General features: G+C 43.6%; 1 protein-coding gene across 7 annotated transcripts in view; it reads left to right on the top strand.

The window, feature by feature from the left end:
- Positions 1 to 15,770, top strand: part of LOC142590689 (nuclear distribution protein nudE-like 1) — a 400,224-nt gene that overhangs the window by 75,698 nt on the left and 308,756 nt on the right. For all 7 annotated transcript variants that reach the window (XM_075703108.1, XM_075703106.1, XM_075703107.1 and 4 more), the window contains exons 2-3: positions 6,820 to 6,986; positions 12,204 to 12,357. In XM_075703108.1, the coding sequence (XP_075559223.1) occupies positions 6,895 to 6,986; positions 12,204 to 12,357 (246 nt within the window). In that variant the 5' untranslated portion in view covers positions 6,820 to 6,894. The remainder of the gene's footprint in view (positions 1 to 6,819; positions 6,987 to 12,203; positions 12,358 to 15,770) is intronic.

The raw sequence follows: 15,770 nt of genomic DNA, 5'->3' as shown, positions 1-15,770 counted from the left end.
AAGCCGAAGCTAGGTCCCTGGCACCCAACTACGAAAATACGAAAAACAGATGTCCTACTCACTAGACTGAGAATAGGACACACATTTGGCACTCACAACTTTCTTTTGTCCGGTAACGAGCCTCCAACCTGTGGCAGATGTGGCGACCGGCTGACCATCCTCCATGTCTTCCTGGAGTGCCGGGAAGCCGAAAGAGACAGGAGGAAACATTTCCTGTTTGCATACCGCCATTGTATTCCTTTGCATCCGGCTATGTTTTTTGGTGAAGAACCGCTTTTTAAGACCAAAGCAGTCCTCGCTTTCTTAAGATGTTGTACTACATGTTACAAGCCCATTCATTTCATAGTGCATCCTCTTTCCAGAGGATATCGCTAGGATAGATTCTCTTTATAGCACATGCCTCTAGGCCCTTGGGTTTCAAGGGCACCGGGGAGGCAGTAGTGCTCTAGACTATTTTATACATCTAGATAATCACATGTTTTATATATTACATCATTCTATCTCAATGCCTTCTAATGTTCATAGTACACGTCAATAGTCATTCCCATAATTTTATTACTCCTGCATTTTACGGAATTTGGATCAACTCTTTTAGGCCCCTTTACAGCCAAGGCACATTAAGATCACAGAACCCATCTGTCCACTTCGAACTCATTAACATTAGCATGGCGCTCTTTGGCCACACCTGGAACTTGCGCCATTAAACACCAAACATCATCATCATCTATTAAATCATCACTTAGATTATTTATTTTACAATGAATCCAGCCATATTTATATTGAGTTATATGATGCATTATGTGCAGTAATTGTACTGCTATATGTGAACTTTTGTTGTTTGTGGGTTTACCGACTGGATAACCATTTATGTTATTGAATTCTTATTACTACCTGTAGTGAAGGAAGCAGCACCGCGTGTCACCTACTCACAGACTGGAATGTCTGCTTGCTTTATTGCCGCGTATTTTATACCAGCCAACAGAATAACCGAATGGACAAATGATCAGCAGCATCAGTCGTTAGTGACGTCAATCGGCCTAGAAGTGCCCTCTACACTACATTCCTCCTTGTCACAAAGGTGGACTAATCACCGGCTAAATGCAGGTCTGGTCTTTTTGATGTAATAATGCATCGACCCAATCAAGCGTACCGAGAACAGCGACTTGGAGTCCCGATGTGCACTGTTCTCAGACAGTCTGCGCCTGGTAAGGAAGGCGCACTTTCCACAAGAGCCTCTGGAGAAACCACACCACCAGGCTCAGCACCCGACAGTTCTCCGGCACTGTTAGTTGTCTCTGCTGCCTCTGGCACTGGTGATCGCGCCCTCGAACCTGGTGACCCGCTATGACCAACAAAGGGAACAAGCAGATGACGGTTCCACTGAATCACACCATTCAGCATTTCCACCACATAGCATCACAGATTCTGACCATGACTAAAAGCACCCGAGCAGCACACCTGGCATCTGTTGCCCAGATTCGCTGGCCATGTTGTAGACCCAGTAGTGGTTGAGCATCATGGTGACAGTTGTAGTCCGCGGTCTACCTGCGCCTAGCAGCTTTGTCACGCTCTTTGAAGGTCCCATGGTCAGGCTGTTTCGGAGTTTTGGAAAACGGGTGTGCAGGCGCTGACCTATCAGAAGCTGAGCAGGGCTGAAGCCTGTTGAGCCTGGAGTGTCCCTGTGCGTGCACTTGCCAACGGTTTCTATGACCACTAGCATGTAGCTTTCAAGAGAACCAATTGCATCAATTGCGGCGTCCAAAGAGGGAAGCGGAGCCTTTTGATAATGTGTCGGCAGTAGCTAGCAGCTTGCCTGGAACGTACAATACCTTGAACTGATAGTGCATCAACTTTTGATAATGTGTCGGCAGTAGCTAGCAGCTTGCCCGGAACGTACAATACCTTGAACTGATAGTGCATCAACTTGAATTGCGGGCGTTGTACCCTGGGTGGTAGCAAATCCACCTGCATGTCACCCAGAAGTGTTGTTAGTGGCTGATGGTCTGTTTCAACGAGGAATAGGAGTCTTTTGTTGTAGCACAAGCTGAACGACAAGGACCACAGAAAAGGCACATCTGACACACACAGCGCTAACTTTCAATAGTAGATTTATTTCCAATTCTCGTCACTATATATACCCTCAGAACATCATACAACAAGTGTAGAAGCCTGGTAAACTTGAACAAAAACAGGGGACCACACACAAGCACCTTTTTGTCACACAGATTGATAGACATGTTCACATTCAATGCGAACATAGATAATCGAGCTCTTTTGTGGATCATGAAATGGAAGGCTTACTAATGCATGTCACCAAATTTTAATGTGTGTCTAGCTTCTATTATTAAGCGCATCATCTCACACCTGTTTCTTCTCATTAAGACTGTTTCCTTAAATCTTGGTTTGCAGTTGCGCCTCTGGCAATGGATGGCAAGAAAACTCTCGGCAGCCACATTGTTTACTTTGTTCTTGTGTTCTCCTATCCTGTCATATTCAAAACAGTGGTACCCTGTACAGTCGCCGACTGATTTTCCAGACTCCGAAAATTCGGACGTGCTCGATTATTCGGTCAGCTTCGCAGCACCGCCATTCTCCCCGTAGACCATAATGTATAATAACTGCCGAAAGTTCAGACACCTTGGAACCTCTCGTCTGATTTTTCGGACACTCCTTGAGCCAACTCGATCGAGAGCACCGTGCACAGACTCTGCGCCGACTCTGCCCGGTGCATGGTTCGATTTGCTGAACAACATTTTTGTTTTGAACGGAGCCTTCTTGCCGCCCCCCGAAGTGGCGCTACTGCAAATTCTCGCTCATCATCATCGTTTCTGCCTGGTTCGATAGAGTGGCTCTACAGCAGTTCCGGTTTCAGCTTAGTAAGCCATGTCAAGACAATCCAGCAGCTGATTTGTTTCTTCACGCACGACGCTGCAAGTAGGCCACGTTTTTTGTTTGTGCGACAGGTGTCGGCATGGTGGCGTTTGCTTTGTGTGCTATGTCGAGGCTCTGGTGATCCAATGCGGCAATGGAAACATCGTGTCAAGTGTCTAATGGTGCCGACAGTGCCCGTGCAGACTGCGCTGGGGAATGCCGGCAAGCGGGTGCCGGGAGGCCTAAGATTTGTCGCCTTCCGATGTGCTTCCTATTGGCGCGGAAAATGTTCTGCCGAGACCTGCGCAGTAGCATTGCAATTCCGGACACCGTCTCATTTGACAGTTTCACAGGTGCTGACACTGCTGTACTGACATGCGCAGAACCTAACGACGGCAAGATCATTTGTCAGGTTTCTGCTGCACCACCGGACTATGACTCTGAGTGGGAAGATGACGCACCATGTGCTACGCTGCCATTGCATGCAGTATGACCACAGCCGTGCACAAGCAGTGACTGTGCTTTCAGCCGCCGTACGACCCTCTCCGAGATTCAGGCTTATCTGATTGCGCATTAACGGAACAGCGTGCAGCGGTGCATTCACAATTTCTTCAAGCCTAATGCCGAGCCCTAATAAGTGCGTGGAAATAAAGGATTTCATTTTTTTTTCTTAATCTGCTTTTTCGGACACCTGTTTATTCGGACGTTTCCGCAGTCCCCATGAGGTCCAAGTAAACGGTCAGCGACTGTAGTTGTCGAAACAGGGAGTGTGTATAGGTTCTTGTCTAGCACTAGTGCTAAGTAATCTGCTTTTAGCCAAACTGGACAGAGACCTGTCAGATCACCTTCATGAATCTAAGGTTGTAAAAGTTTTTAGATATGTTGATGGCTTCTTAGTTATTGACTGTACATTCACTTGTTTTACTAATCAATGTGCTCCCCTTTTTACCGCTATTCGTGGCAGTCTTAACCCACTAGAAGTAGTCTTTGAAATGCCATGTGACGGGAGGATTCTTGACATCAAATTTGTACTCACCGATAACAAAACCTGCTGGTGTTACGAGCCTAGGGCAAGTAAGCCACTTTTACCATTTCATTCTGCGCATACGAAGCTTGTGAAAAGGGGAACCGTGGAGCTGTATTTCAGCGAAGCACTGAAGCAGTCATGCCAGCAGCTAATGCATGATAGCTTCGAACAGCAAGCCTCACATTTAAGCGGCACTGGTTACCCGAGCCACCGATGCTCAAGGCAGGAATGGGCGCCTAAGAGCTGCACTCTAAACAAACAGCTAAAGAAATGGGCCAGAAGGCCTTAAACAGAGTAAGGCTACGTGCTTATAAACTTGCTTGACCCTGCACATGCATCCCTGAAGCGCAGAAAAGTGTGAGGCTGTGTTGAGAAGCATGTGAAGCCGTTTGTGAGGTGCGCCCAATGTTCTAGCTTATGTTGTTAATTTGTCAATATATTCAGGAATTTTTCCAGATGCGCTAAAAACCACTCGCATAACACCAATCCATGAACGTGGTGCGAAAGATCAAGTCTCAAATTACAGACCAATTTTGGTCTTAAATATATTTTCAAAGCTTTTCGAAAGCATCGTGGTTGACAGGCTGTGGTCTTTCTTGACTGAACACAATGTAATCTCAAAGTACCAATATGGTTTCCAAAATAATAAGTCAGCAGAGCAAGCCCTTCTAGATATCAGGGATAAAATAATTGAGAACATTGAAAAACAGAAGGTTACACTTGGCCTTTTTCTAGATTAGCGGAAGGCTTTCGACTCGATCGATCATAAAATATTATTCCGTAAACTAGAAATCTACAGAATATGTGGTGTCGCTAATGATTTAATAAGGAGTTACCTAATGAATCGAAGCCAATTTGTTCAGATAAATTCTATTACCTCTGACATTTTGTCCATAAAACAGGGTGTACTTCAGGGCTCAAAACTTGGCCCGCCATTGTACGAATACCCCACTCACCTGACTTGGCAATGTATGCCGGTGATACGATCATGTTTCTTACGTCCAATGACACTTCTGAACTTTCTGTCAGTGTTAATGCGTATCTAAATCGCTTATCAGTTTGGTTGTGTGCAAATAGTCTTGAATTAAATACTGCAAAAACAACATACATTTTATTCAGGGCTCGTAACAAGAACATACCTAATGACATAAACATTAATTACAATAGTACAGCAATTAATCATGTCCAAGAATAAAAATGCTTAGGCGTTTGGTTTGACGAACATTTACCTTGGAGTTCGCATATAAGGATTGCTATGCAGTGACCTTTCTAAATCTGTCGGTATCATTAACAGGATAACCCAGCTGATTCCGCTTTGATAGAAGCAACAGTTATACTCTAAACTCTGCTATGGGGTCCTGGTTTGGGGTACAACTTCAATAACAAACTACAACAAGTTAATTCTTCTACAAAAACGAATCCTTCGTATATACTGCAGTTACCATGGCAGTTTTGTAGACCTTGAAACAGCTCCATTATTTCAACACTACTCCCTTCCTCAAGCAGACAGAATATATTATAAGAAACTTCTGATTACCATACACAAACAAAAATTATTCACCAAAATAGACAATGATGAAATACCTCGTTGTTCACTCCACCGGAATACCAGACACTTACTGAAAACAAAAACCAATTATGGTAAACAAACATTAATGTATCAGTCGACAGAAATAGTAAACAAGGTAGGAGAACTGTTAAACTTTAGTGCTTCAGAAAGCTCCTAAAAAAGATAGCTTAGTGCATTATTGCTCGCCGATGACATTTGCTTTCACTAATTAACATTTTCATTTTATTGCATGTGTATGTAGGCATGTATGACCTAACAAGGAGTAGCATTTGTGCTAATGTTTATGCGGCTTACTGGTTCTAACGAACAAATATTGTAACCATTTTTGTTACTGAAATTATGCTCTCTTGTGCGGGATGTATCACTTCACTTTATTTTCCTTAATGACCCCTCTTGGGGTGTTACATAAGGGGTGGGGTTTACAAGATGCAAGCGTTTACAGAAGTCGAAAATGTGGCTGGACAGGGTATGGCAGCGATATGGTGGGGAAGGCCATTCCAGTCAGTTGCCGTATGTGAAAAAAATGAGTTCATGAAGGTAGTAGTACGGGCTTGTGGACGCAAAACTTGAAGAGGGTGACCGATGGGATCTGCATGGTGGGGGTGCGCAAATGTATGGTTCTTGTCTTAGGGGTGAACGAAAGGACTTGTGATACAAGACTGGCAATGCGACGGCGAGCAGAAAGATCACGCAAACCTGATTGCAATTTTAGAGATGACATGCTAACGTCGTATGAGTGTGAAGAGTGAATAAACCTGGTAGCCCGGTTTTGTACAGCTTCGATGGCATTTGTTTGTATGTACATGTATGTATGTTATGTGTATTCATTTGTACTGATTTTATTCACTGTTGTAACCGTGGGGTATGGGACCTCTGTCAGGCCTTCGTGCCTGTAGTCCCAGTCTCCCCTCGCTCGGACGAGAAAGTACATATGATGATGACGATGATGATGTGTGCCCAATGTGATGCGTTGATTTTCTGGGAAGTTGCACTGCTGCTGAGCTTGAGGTCACGGGTTCGATCCCGGCCATGGTGGCCACTGCACTACTCCAGTGGAATGCAGGAACACTTGTGTGCTTACACACTTGGGTGCACATAGAGGTTAATCTCAAGTCACCCACTATGGTTGTGCCTCTTAACCATAATGACAAATCGTAGTGCAGAACACAGAGGTACAGAAAAGATAGCAGATGAGTGCTCTCTTTTCTTCTGTTTTTCCGTGCTATGATTTTTAATAATGATGAACCAACAAGCCAAAACAGCCACTACTCCTAACCGTGCAGTGGTTTTGTCGCGTAAAGCCACAGAATTTAATTTGATATAACTTAGCTAGGGTCTGTGCGCCTTGTAGGAGAAGCCATGGAGACTAGGGCAGGGCTCTGACTCTCATCGTCTGGTGCTGGGTTGTCCTGCTGCCACCACCACCATGGCAATGGAAGGGGACACAGAGCCAACATTCAAGAGCCTGCAGGATGAGGCAGCCTTCTATCGAGAGCAAGCTGTCCAGTACGAGGCCAAGTGAGTGTGCCTGTTGTTGTGGTTCATGACAGTCTTTTCTTTTGCTGGAGCCACATCTTCATTTAGGAAGACACACTTGAGCCTAGCTTTGTTCTCTTGGGTGGTGAAGTCGAGGCAGAAGTGCAGTCCAGAACCCATGGCCATAAACTGCTTGCGTGCACAAATGCAAGTTTGTAAAAATTATGCAGACATTAAGTTACTTGTTTAAGTGTATCTAGAATTACAGAAGGTAGAAAATTGCATGGCGCATCCCTTCTGTGCTCAAACACACTCAGATTAAAGGCATAAGAGGCAAGCATTCTAGACTGATAGAGTATTCTTCGAAAACTTATTTTCCTTTCAGTTCAGTTTGTTCATTTCACTTCCCCTTTTCTTTGCAAGTAATTGTTGGAACACAAATATGCTGCAAAAGAAACCGAGAGAGAACTAGGGACTGAAGGTGTGCACCGGACTTGGTCCTCAATAGTCGGGCAGCAGCGGGGGCAGCACAATAGCATCGTTACAAAATAAGAAAACTCAATGAGGAATATAAATTTTGACACACTCTAGCAAAATCAACATAAATACCTCGACAAAGAACAACAGAAAATGCCTTTACCAGAAAGCAAAAGTAGTTCAAGATGTTGCATAATTAAACATATTCTATAAGCAATTTGGCAAAGAACACCAGCTAACTGTTCGCTGCATAAACCCAAATACACAAGTAAAATAGAGCCTGGCAACAAAAAAAGACAGCAAAGGGCCAAGTTTTGTATTACCTAAGCCCTGGAAGAAGAATGAATAGGAGGATTGGGGTATTTATATATCTTTATTAAGTTGCTTTCTCAAGTGTCTCAGGGACTTTGCTTGTTAAATTTCATTACCATTACCATCCATCCTTTCAGTGCCAATGACATAGCAGTATGTTCTCCACTCTGTCCAGTCAGATGTGTGCAGTAACGCATACATTTGGCAAACTTTGAGGTAGTTGCGCCATGTTTTCTATAATTCTGGAAGCATTTTTGCTCATCTCTCTGGGTTTGCTAATTTGGGTATTTAGCACATTGTGGAACATGCCCGTTTGTGTGTGTGCTTGCACCAAGTAGAGTGCACATCTGCAGATGGGAGGGTGGATGCCGGACTTTGTTGTCTGCTACCACAATGATTCTCCATTCAAATAGTTGCACTGTATTGCGAGGCCACCACTTTTGCATGTTTCTGCCATACGTCGTATGTTTATGGAATGTCTTTTTTTTTTTTTTTTTTTTGCTGTGCCACTTGCGCACTGTTGCAGAACCGTGTGTGTCGGAACAAAAGCAGATGGAACACAGTGATGTGAAGACCACATTGGGAGTGCACTTGCAGTTGTCAGTGTCGTTTTCTCACGAGTAGATTTTGAGGTTGGGAATGAGATGCATTGCTATGATGTTTGTTACCCGCCTGCTCACAGAGGACAAAAAAAGCAAGAACACTTTCTTGATTTTGTACTAGGATTTGAAAAATTTTGTCAAAAGTTACCAGGATCTCCTTTTGAAGATGTCATGGGTGAGGTAAGCTGTTGCTCTGTTTTGTAAGCTGAAGCAAGTTTCGAGCCAGTTGAAGACGACTTCTTCACCAAGACTGAAATAATGCGACAAGAGTGCTCGTGGGAAGACGGTGATTGCTTAATTTTTTTCTTCTTTGGTATTTGTGGAATTGTGCAGCAGGAATTTGCTCCACCTGGACATACTGTCAGTTACTAATTTTACTTGGAATTATTAAGGCAATTAAGGAAGAATAAGACAGGAATAATGCGGGCAACTGGTTTCCCCATCACGACAGCACTGCAGCTCCAATTGCTTTCGCTATGACATGGTAATTAGCCTATCAAGATGGACCAAGCTGCCTGTGCTTTATTTTTTTTTTTTTCTAGGAAGAAAGTTCAATAAATGAAGAAGGTGGAGCAAGTGAACACAGCTTCGCAGGCGGGCACTCGACAGCATTAAGCTTGAGGAGCTTCAGTGTTGCTTCGAGCAGTGGGACAAATGTATTGGCTCTGTTGGAGGTTATCTTGAAAGGAACTAAGGTGCAAGTTGGAATCAACAGGTGTAATTAGACATCGCAGGGAGAGGTTCTTGTCCTACGTGAAAGCCTTTTTTTCTTTTCGGAGACAGCTCATTATTTTTTTGGGTCCCCTTCACATACACAGATGAACAGATCATGAGCTCAATGTGAGGGAATATAATTCCAGAACACATCTTTTCAAGAGCACTTTTACAGTGTAAGCTGTTATGGGTTCATTCCAATAGCCATTTCAGTTGGCGATGGTGTCCACCACTGCCAGTGTCTATAGCAGCTTCATTAATTAAAGGACTAGCGCAAATAACAGGGACACAGACAGAGAAGACGACAGGACGAGCGCTAAACATCAACTGAGGTTTTACTGCGAGAGAAGGTACATATATACATTTCGGTGGTACATGCGCACACAGGGTTAAAACAGTACAGGCACAATCTAATCAAAATGTGGCAAACTATTCTGTAAGTACATTTTTTTTCTTTTTTGGACAAGGCAAGTGGTGTCATGCTAACACAGTTATCACCTTCCCTGTCAATGTGATATGCCTCGCAAATCTCGCGCCCCCACCTTGTGCCTCCCCTACCAAGCACACACATGGTATCAAACGCAGGCACGCACCCGCACTGCTTACAATGCTTAGCCAAATGGCCGCCCCCCGCTAACGAATCTACCAGCGCACAAAAAAGGAAATTTTAGCATATAATTCAGCTCACTCAAAGTTGGTTAAGAGGGGCATTGCAAAAATTTAAAACCTCCTCAGAACTTTTTGTCCGGAAAGGGTCACTGATGTCTAGCAAGTTTAGTTTTTCTTGAAGGTGCATGTCGATAGATTTCTGCCACATGTCCCTCTAGAAACTATCACCCTGAACGGTACACCTTCTTTGTGAGTCTTAGCACTGAAAAATACTACCAGACAATCCTTCTTGCTTTTTTTGATGCTGTTCATCACACCTTGCAGATTCATCTTTTTACACAATTGTTGTGCTTGTTGTGCTACGTGGAGGCTTACAGCTTTTTAAGGCGTCGACACCTTCAGAGTTGATCCTCGTGGCCTCGTCCTATGGAGCACGTCTAGAGACCTGACGCACAATAGATAAAAGTTCAGGCTTTTTCTTCGGGGGTTGCAGCGCAAACTTTGTAATAGCTCATGAAAATCAACGTTTAAAGGCCTTCTCTGCCGACGTTAAAGACCTTTATTATTCTCTGCCACAATCAGAATTATTAACCTGTATTGACAGTTGCATAGATACATATGGTGCCGTTAGGTTTAGCACAGAAGCAGGTACATCCATTGACAATTTTTTAGAATAACTTACGTTCTATTTGTCATCTACGTTTATCGTTAACAAAGGTACCCGTAGCTGCAGAAACAAGGAGTGTGTATAGGTTCGTGCATAGCACCAGTGCTAAGTAATCTGTTTTTAGCCAAACTTGACAGAGACTTGTCACAGCGCATTCACGAATCTGAGGTTGTAAAAGTTTTTAGATATGTTGACGACTTTTTAGTTCTTATTGACTGTTCATCTGCTTGTTTTACTAATGAATGTGCTCCTGTTTTTACAGCTATTCGTGAAAACACCCATGTGCTTAGATTTAGGTGCACGTTAAAGAACCCCAGGTGGTCAAAATTTCCGGAGTCCTCCACTATGGCGTGCCTCATAATCAGAATGTGGTTTTGGCACGTAAAACCTCAAATATTATTATTATTATTATTTACAGCTATTCGTGACTGTCTAAATTCACTAGAAGTGACTTTTCAAATGCCATGTGACGGGAGGATTAGATTCCTTGACATCAAGTTTGTGCTCGCCGATAACGAAACCTGCTGGTGTTACGAACCTAGGGCAAGTAAGCCACTTTTACCATTTCATTCCGCGCATACAAAGCTTGTGAAGAGGGGAATCGCGAAGATGTGTTTCAGCGAAGCACTGAAAAAATCATGCCAACACCTAATGCCCGATAGCTTCGAACGGCAAGCCTCGCGTTTAAGCTGCGCTGGTTACCCGAGCCACATGCTTGTGTCAGTCGCAGAAGAACTGCTTAAGAAGGCGCAGAAAGCAGTTCGGAGCAGGTGCACGTTTCGAGCACTGACATGAACAAAAGAAAGGTTGCAGTAATCCCCTACATACACGGGTTCTCCCATAGAAAAAAGGAGATTGCTGGAAGGAGCGGCATCAACATTGTATTTTCGGCACCTAATAAATTGGTCAGCCTTTGTAAAAACACAAGGTCAGAAAGAATCCCTTGTAGCGCATGCGCAAAAGAACATAAAAACAATTTCATTGATTGCATCGCCAGTGTGGTATACCGTATTCCCCTTGGGTGCGGACGATCCTACATCGGTCAAACAGGCAGATGCATAAATGACAGGCTACGAGAACACAGTAACAAAGTTAACAACTTGGCCGCTGACGGCTTTCTTGCCATCCATTGCCACAGATGCAAGTGCAAACCAAGATTTAAAGAAACAGTCATCATGAGTAGAATCAGGTGTGAAATGACGCGCTTCATAATAGAAGCCAGACACATATCAACATTCGGCGACGCATGCGTCAGTAAACCTTCCATTTCATTATTTTCAAAAGAGCTGAATTATCTGTTCTCGTTGAACATGTACATGTCTGTGAATATGTGAGTCAAGAAACTGCCTACGTGGGGTTCCCAGTTTATATATATATAAATATATATATATATATAATATATATATATATATAATATATATATATATAAATATATATATATATATAATATATATATATATATATATATATATATATATATATATATATATATATATATATATATATATATATAATTTTTTTTTCCAATAATCTTACACGTGCTGTATGACGGGTCGAGGGTGTATATATAGCGACGAGAACGAGAAATAAATCTGTTGTTGAAAGTAGCGCTGTGTGTGTCAGATGTTCCTTCTGTTGTCCGTGTCAAGCTTGCATTATAACAAAATAAGATATGCCGTACCAACAAGCCCCTATTGCTATCCTCATCCACTTGACAAGGCCTGAGCAGTTGCTATCAGAATTAATGATGTATCAGGGAGCTAGTAAAGGGCTTCATTTTTATTTCCTTTTTGCATGCCCTGTGGCTTATAGGGCATTTAGCTTTGTTGGCAGCATTCCTCATGTGAGGTGGCCCTTGACCGACCCGTACGTGTGCAGGTGGCGAGAGGCCCAGCTGGAATTGGAAGAGTTCCAGGCCAGCAGCCGAGACTTGGAGGCAGAGCTTGAGACCCAGCTGAAGCAGTACGAGGCCTCCAACCGGGAGCTCAGGGCGATGATAACACGTCTGCAGGTTGACAACGAGGGACTGCAGGTGAGGGGTGGCATCGTCACTCTGCTGGCTTTATAACTTTGAAACTTTGAAACTAATTCAGTTACTTGGAGTCTAGGGCGTCCTCATAGCACGGCGAGTATAGCACATGCACTCACACACGCTCAAAACATACACACACATATATATCTACTCGCACGCACATGCACATGCGCGCTCACACGTGCGCGCGCGCACACACACACACACACACATGCACGCACTGAACGAGAACAAAGGGAGTTAACCAAGGGGCGCGATTTTTATTAATCATATCATAAGACAACAAACAAGGACACCAAGGACAACACAGGGGAAATTACTTCTACTGACTAATTGAAATAAAGAAATTATAAATTAGTTGCAGGACGGCGATTGTAGTTCATCGCTTGCCGTAGCCTAGGGACGAGACAGACTACCAGCAAGGAAGAAACCAAAACAATTTTTATTCCCACTCTCCAAAGCCCCTTATATACACAGGTGGCAACCTCTACGTCCCTCCTTTTCACCTCTTATGGAACGGCCCTACAAGTCCAACCGTCGCGATGGTCTCACTATATGACCGCTGCGAGTCTGTGTCACTATTTCCTGCGGCGCGACTTCTGGCTGTGTTGGATCTTCTTGAGGTGCTGCAGGCTGCATGATCTCGGGAGGGACAGGCGAAGAAGCTGCCAGTTGAGTTTGGGTCGCTTCCGATGAATGAAGTACCAGGCGTTGACGATTACGCTGAAGGATGCCTCTGGGAGTCTCAACAAGGTAGGACCGCGGACGCTGAGCCTGCCAGAGTACTTCACCATTGCAGCGTGTGTCCGTGACCGATAACATAGTCTCCAGGACTAAGAATTATCGTCCTATTTCAGTAACTTACATGCCATGTAGATTTCTTGAGCATATTATATACTCGCATATTGCATCCCACCTGAATTCCAACTCCTTCTTAAAAAATCAGCATGGCTATTCATGCGAATCACAGTTATTTAAGTTTACCATGAGCCTTCACTTAAATCTTGATTCTTTGTTCCAAACTGAGGTCATCTATCTTGATTTTTCCAAAGCATTTGACCGTGTCCCACATCAACGTCTTATGTCCAAACTTTCAGGTCTTCACCTTCACCCACTTGTTTTAGACTGGATTCACAACTTTCTCACAGCTCGCTCTCAGTTCACCATAATAGGCGAACTTCCTTCAAGTTCTACTTGCATCACCTCCGGATTACCACAGGGGTCTCTGTTGGGTCCGCTTCTCTCCTTAATTTTTATTAACGACCTCCCACTCAACATCTCATCCACCATCTGCCTTTTCACAGATGATTGCATTATCTACCGGCGTATAAATACTAAAGAATCAAATAGAATCAGGAACACCTTAGGCTTCTGTCAAGCAAAAGACCAGGCAGGATTCCGTAAAGGCTACTGAACAATAGACCATATTCACACTATCAATCAGGTGACACAGAAATGTGCGGAATATAACCAACCCTTATATATAGCTTTCATTGATTACGAGAAAGCGTTTGATTCTGTCGAAACCTCAGCAGTCATGGAGGCATTACGGAATCAGGGTGTAGACGAGCTGTATGTAATAATACTGAAAGATATCTATAGCGGCTGCACAGCCACCGTAGTCCTCCATAACGAAAGCAACAAAATACCAACAAAGAAAGGCGTCAGGCAGGGAGATGCGATCTCCTCGATGCTATTCACAGCGTGCTTACAGGAGGTATTCAGAGACCTGGATTGTGAAGAATTGGGGATAAAAGTTAATGGAGAATACCTTAGTAACTTGCGATTTGCCGATGATATTGCCTTGCTTAGTAACTCAGGGGACCAATTGCATTGTATGCTCACTGACCTGGAGAGGCAAAGCAGAAGAGTGGGTCTAAAAATTTATCTGCAGAAAACTAAAGTAATGTTTAACAGTCTCGGAAGAGAGCAGAAATTTACCATAGGTAGCAAGGCACTGGAAGTGGTAAGGGAATACATCTACTTAAGGCAGGTAGTGACTGCGGATCCGGATCATGAGACTGAAATAATCAGAACAATAAGAATGGGCTGGGGTGCGTTTGGCAGGCATTCTCAGACCATGAACAGCAGGTTGCCATTATCCCTCAATAGAAAGGTGTATAATAGCTGTGTTTTACCAGTACTCACGTACGGCACAGAAACCTGGGGGCTTACGAAAAGGGTTCTACTCAAATTGAGGACGACGCAACTAGCTATGGAAAGATGAATGATGGGTGTAACGTTAAGGGATAAGAAAAGAGCAGATTGGGTGAGGGAACAAATGCGAGTTAATGACATCTTAGAAATCAAGAAAAAGAAATATGCATGGGCAGGACATGTAATGAGGAGGGAAGATAACCGATGGTCATTAAGGGTTACAGACTAGATTCGAAGGGAAGGGAAGCGTAGCAGGGGGCAGCAAAAAATTAAGTGGGCGGATGAGATTAAGAAGTTTGCAGGGACGACACGGCCACAATTAGAACATGACCGGGGTTGTTGGAGAAGCGGGGGAGAGGCCTTTGCCCTGCAGGGGGCGTAACCAGGCTGATGATGATGATGATGAAATACTAAAGACGATCAAGCTGCCCTCCAGAACGACCTGAAGCTTATTAAATATTGGTGCACATTGTCGATGATGGAACTAAATACTAGGAAGTGCAGTTTTATGCAAATTTCTTGGAAGCGCTCTAATTTAACTTATCCTTACTCTTTATTTTCTGAGGACCTATTGCAGGTAGATTCTTATCGTTACCTTGGCATCACAATCAATAGCAAATTAACTTGGGTTGATCATATTACAAAAATCACGGCGGACGCTTCACGTACACTTGGTTTTATCAGAAGATCACTTCCCACTTCCCCCGCTAAGATACGAAAACTGGCTTATGAAACTTTTGTCCGCAGTAGGCTTAAATATGCATCCGCGATCTGGAGTTCTCATCAGTCCTACCTAATTAACATGCTTGAATCCGTCCAGAACCGTGCAGCACGCTTCATATCATCGACATAAGACTTTCATTCCAGCGTAAGCTCCATTAAATCATCACTTCGCCTTGCTTCTTTAGCTCTCAGACGAAAAGTTGCGCGCCTGTGTTTATTCCATAATTTATATTTCAGCATTCCCATTTTTAGTTTGGAGCTCTGCAGAAATCGTAGATTTCCTGAAAGAAATTCTGACAAAATCTTATCAGCTTGCTCCTTTGACATAAAGGACTTGTACTACTCCTTGCCTCAAAAGAAACTAATAACTTGCGTAGAAGAGTGCATAGACGTGTATGGTGTGGTTTCATTCCAAAATTCAGCCGGTTTGTCCGTTCAGGGCTTCTTAGATATGCTTAGTTGCCACCTTCACTCTACATATGCAGCATGGAATGACGACATATTCATTCGAAAGCAAGGGGTTTGCATCGGTT

This window comes from Dermacentor variabilis, chromosome 8 (assembly GCF_050947875.1).
Source record: "Dermacentor variabilis isolate Ectoservices chromosome 8, ASM5094787v1, whole genome shotgun sequence".
Lineage (NCBI taxonomy): Eukaryota > Metazoa > Arthropoda > Arachnida > Ixodida > Ixodidae > Dermacentor > Dermacentor variabilis.
Note: the sequence above shows the minus strand (reverse complement) of the source record. Positions and strands in the feature narration are given on the sequence as shown.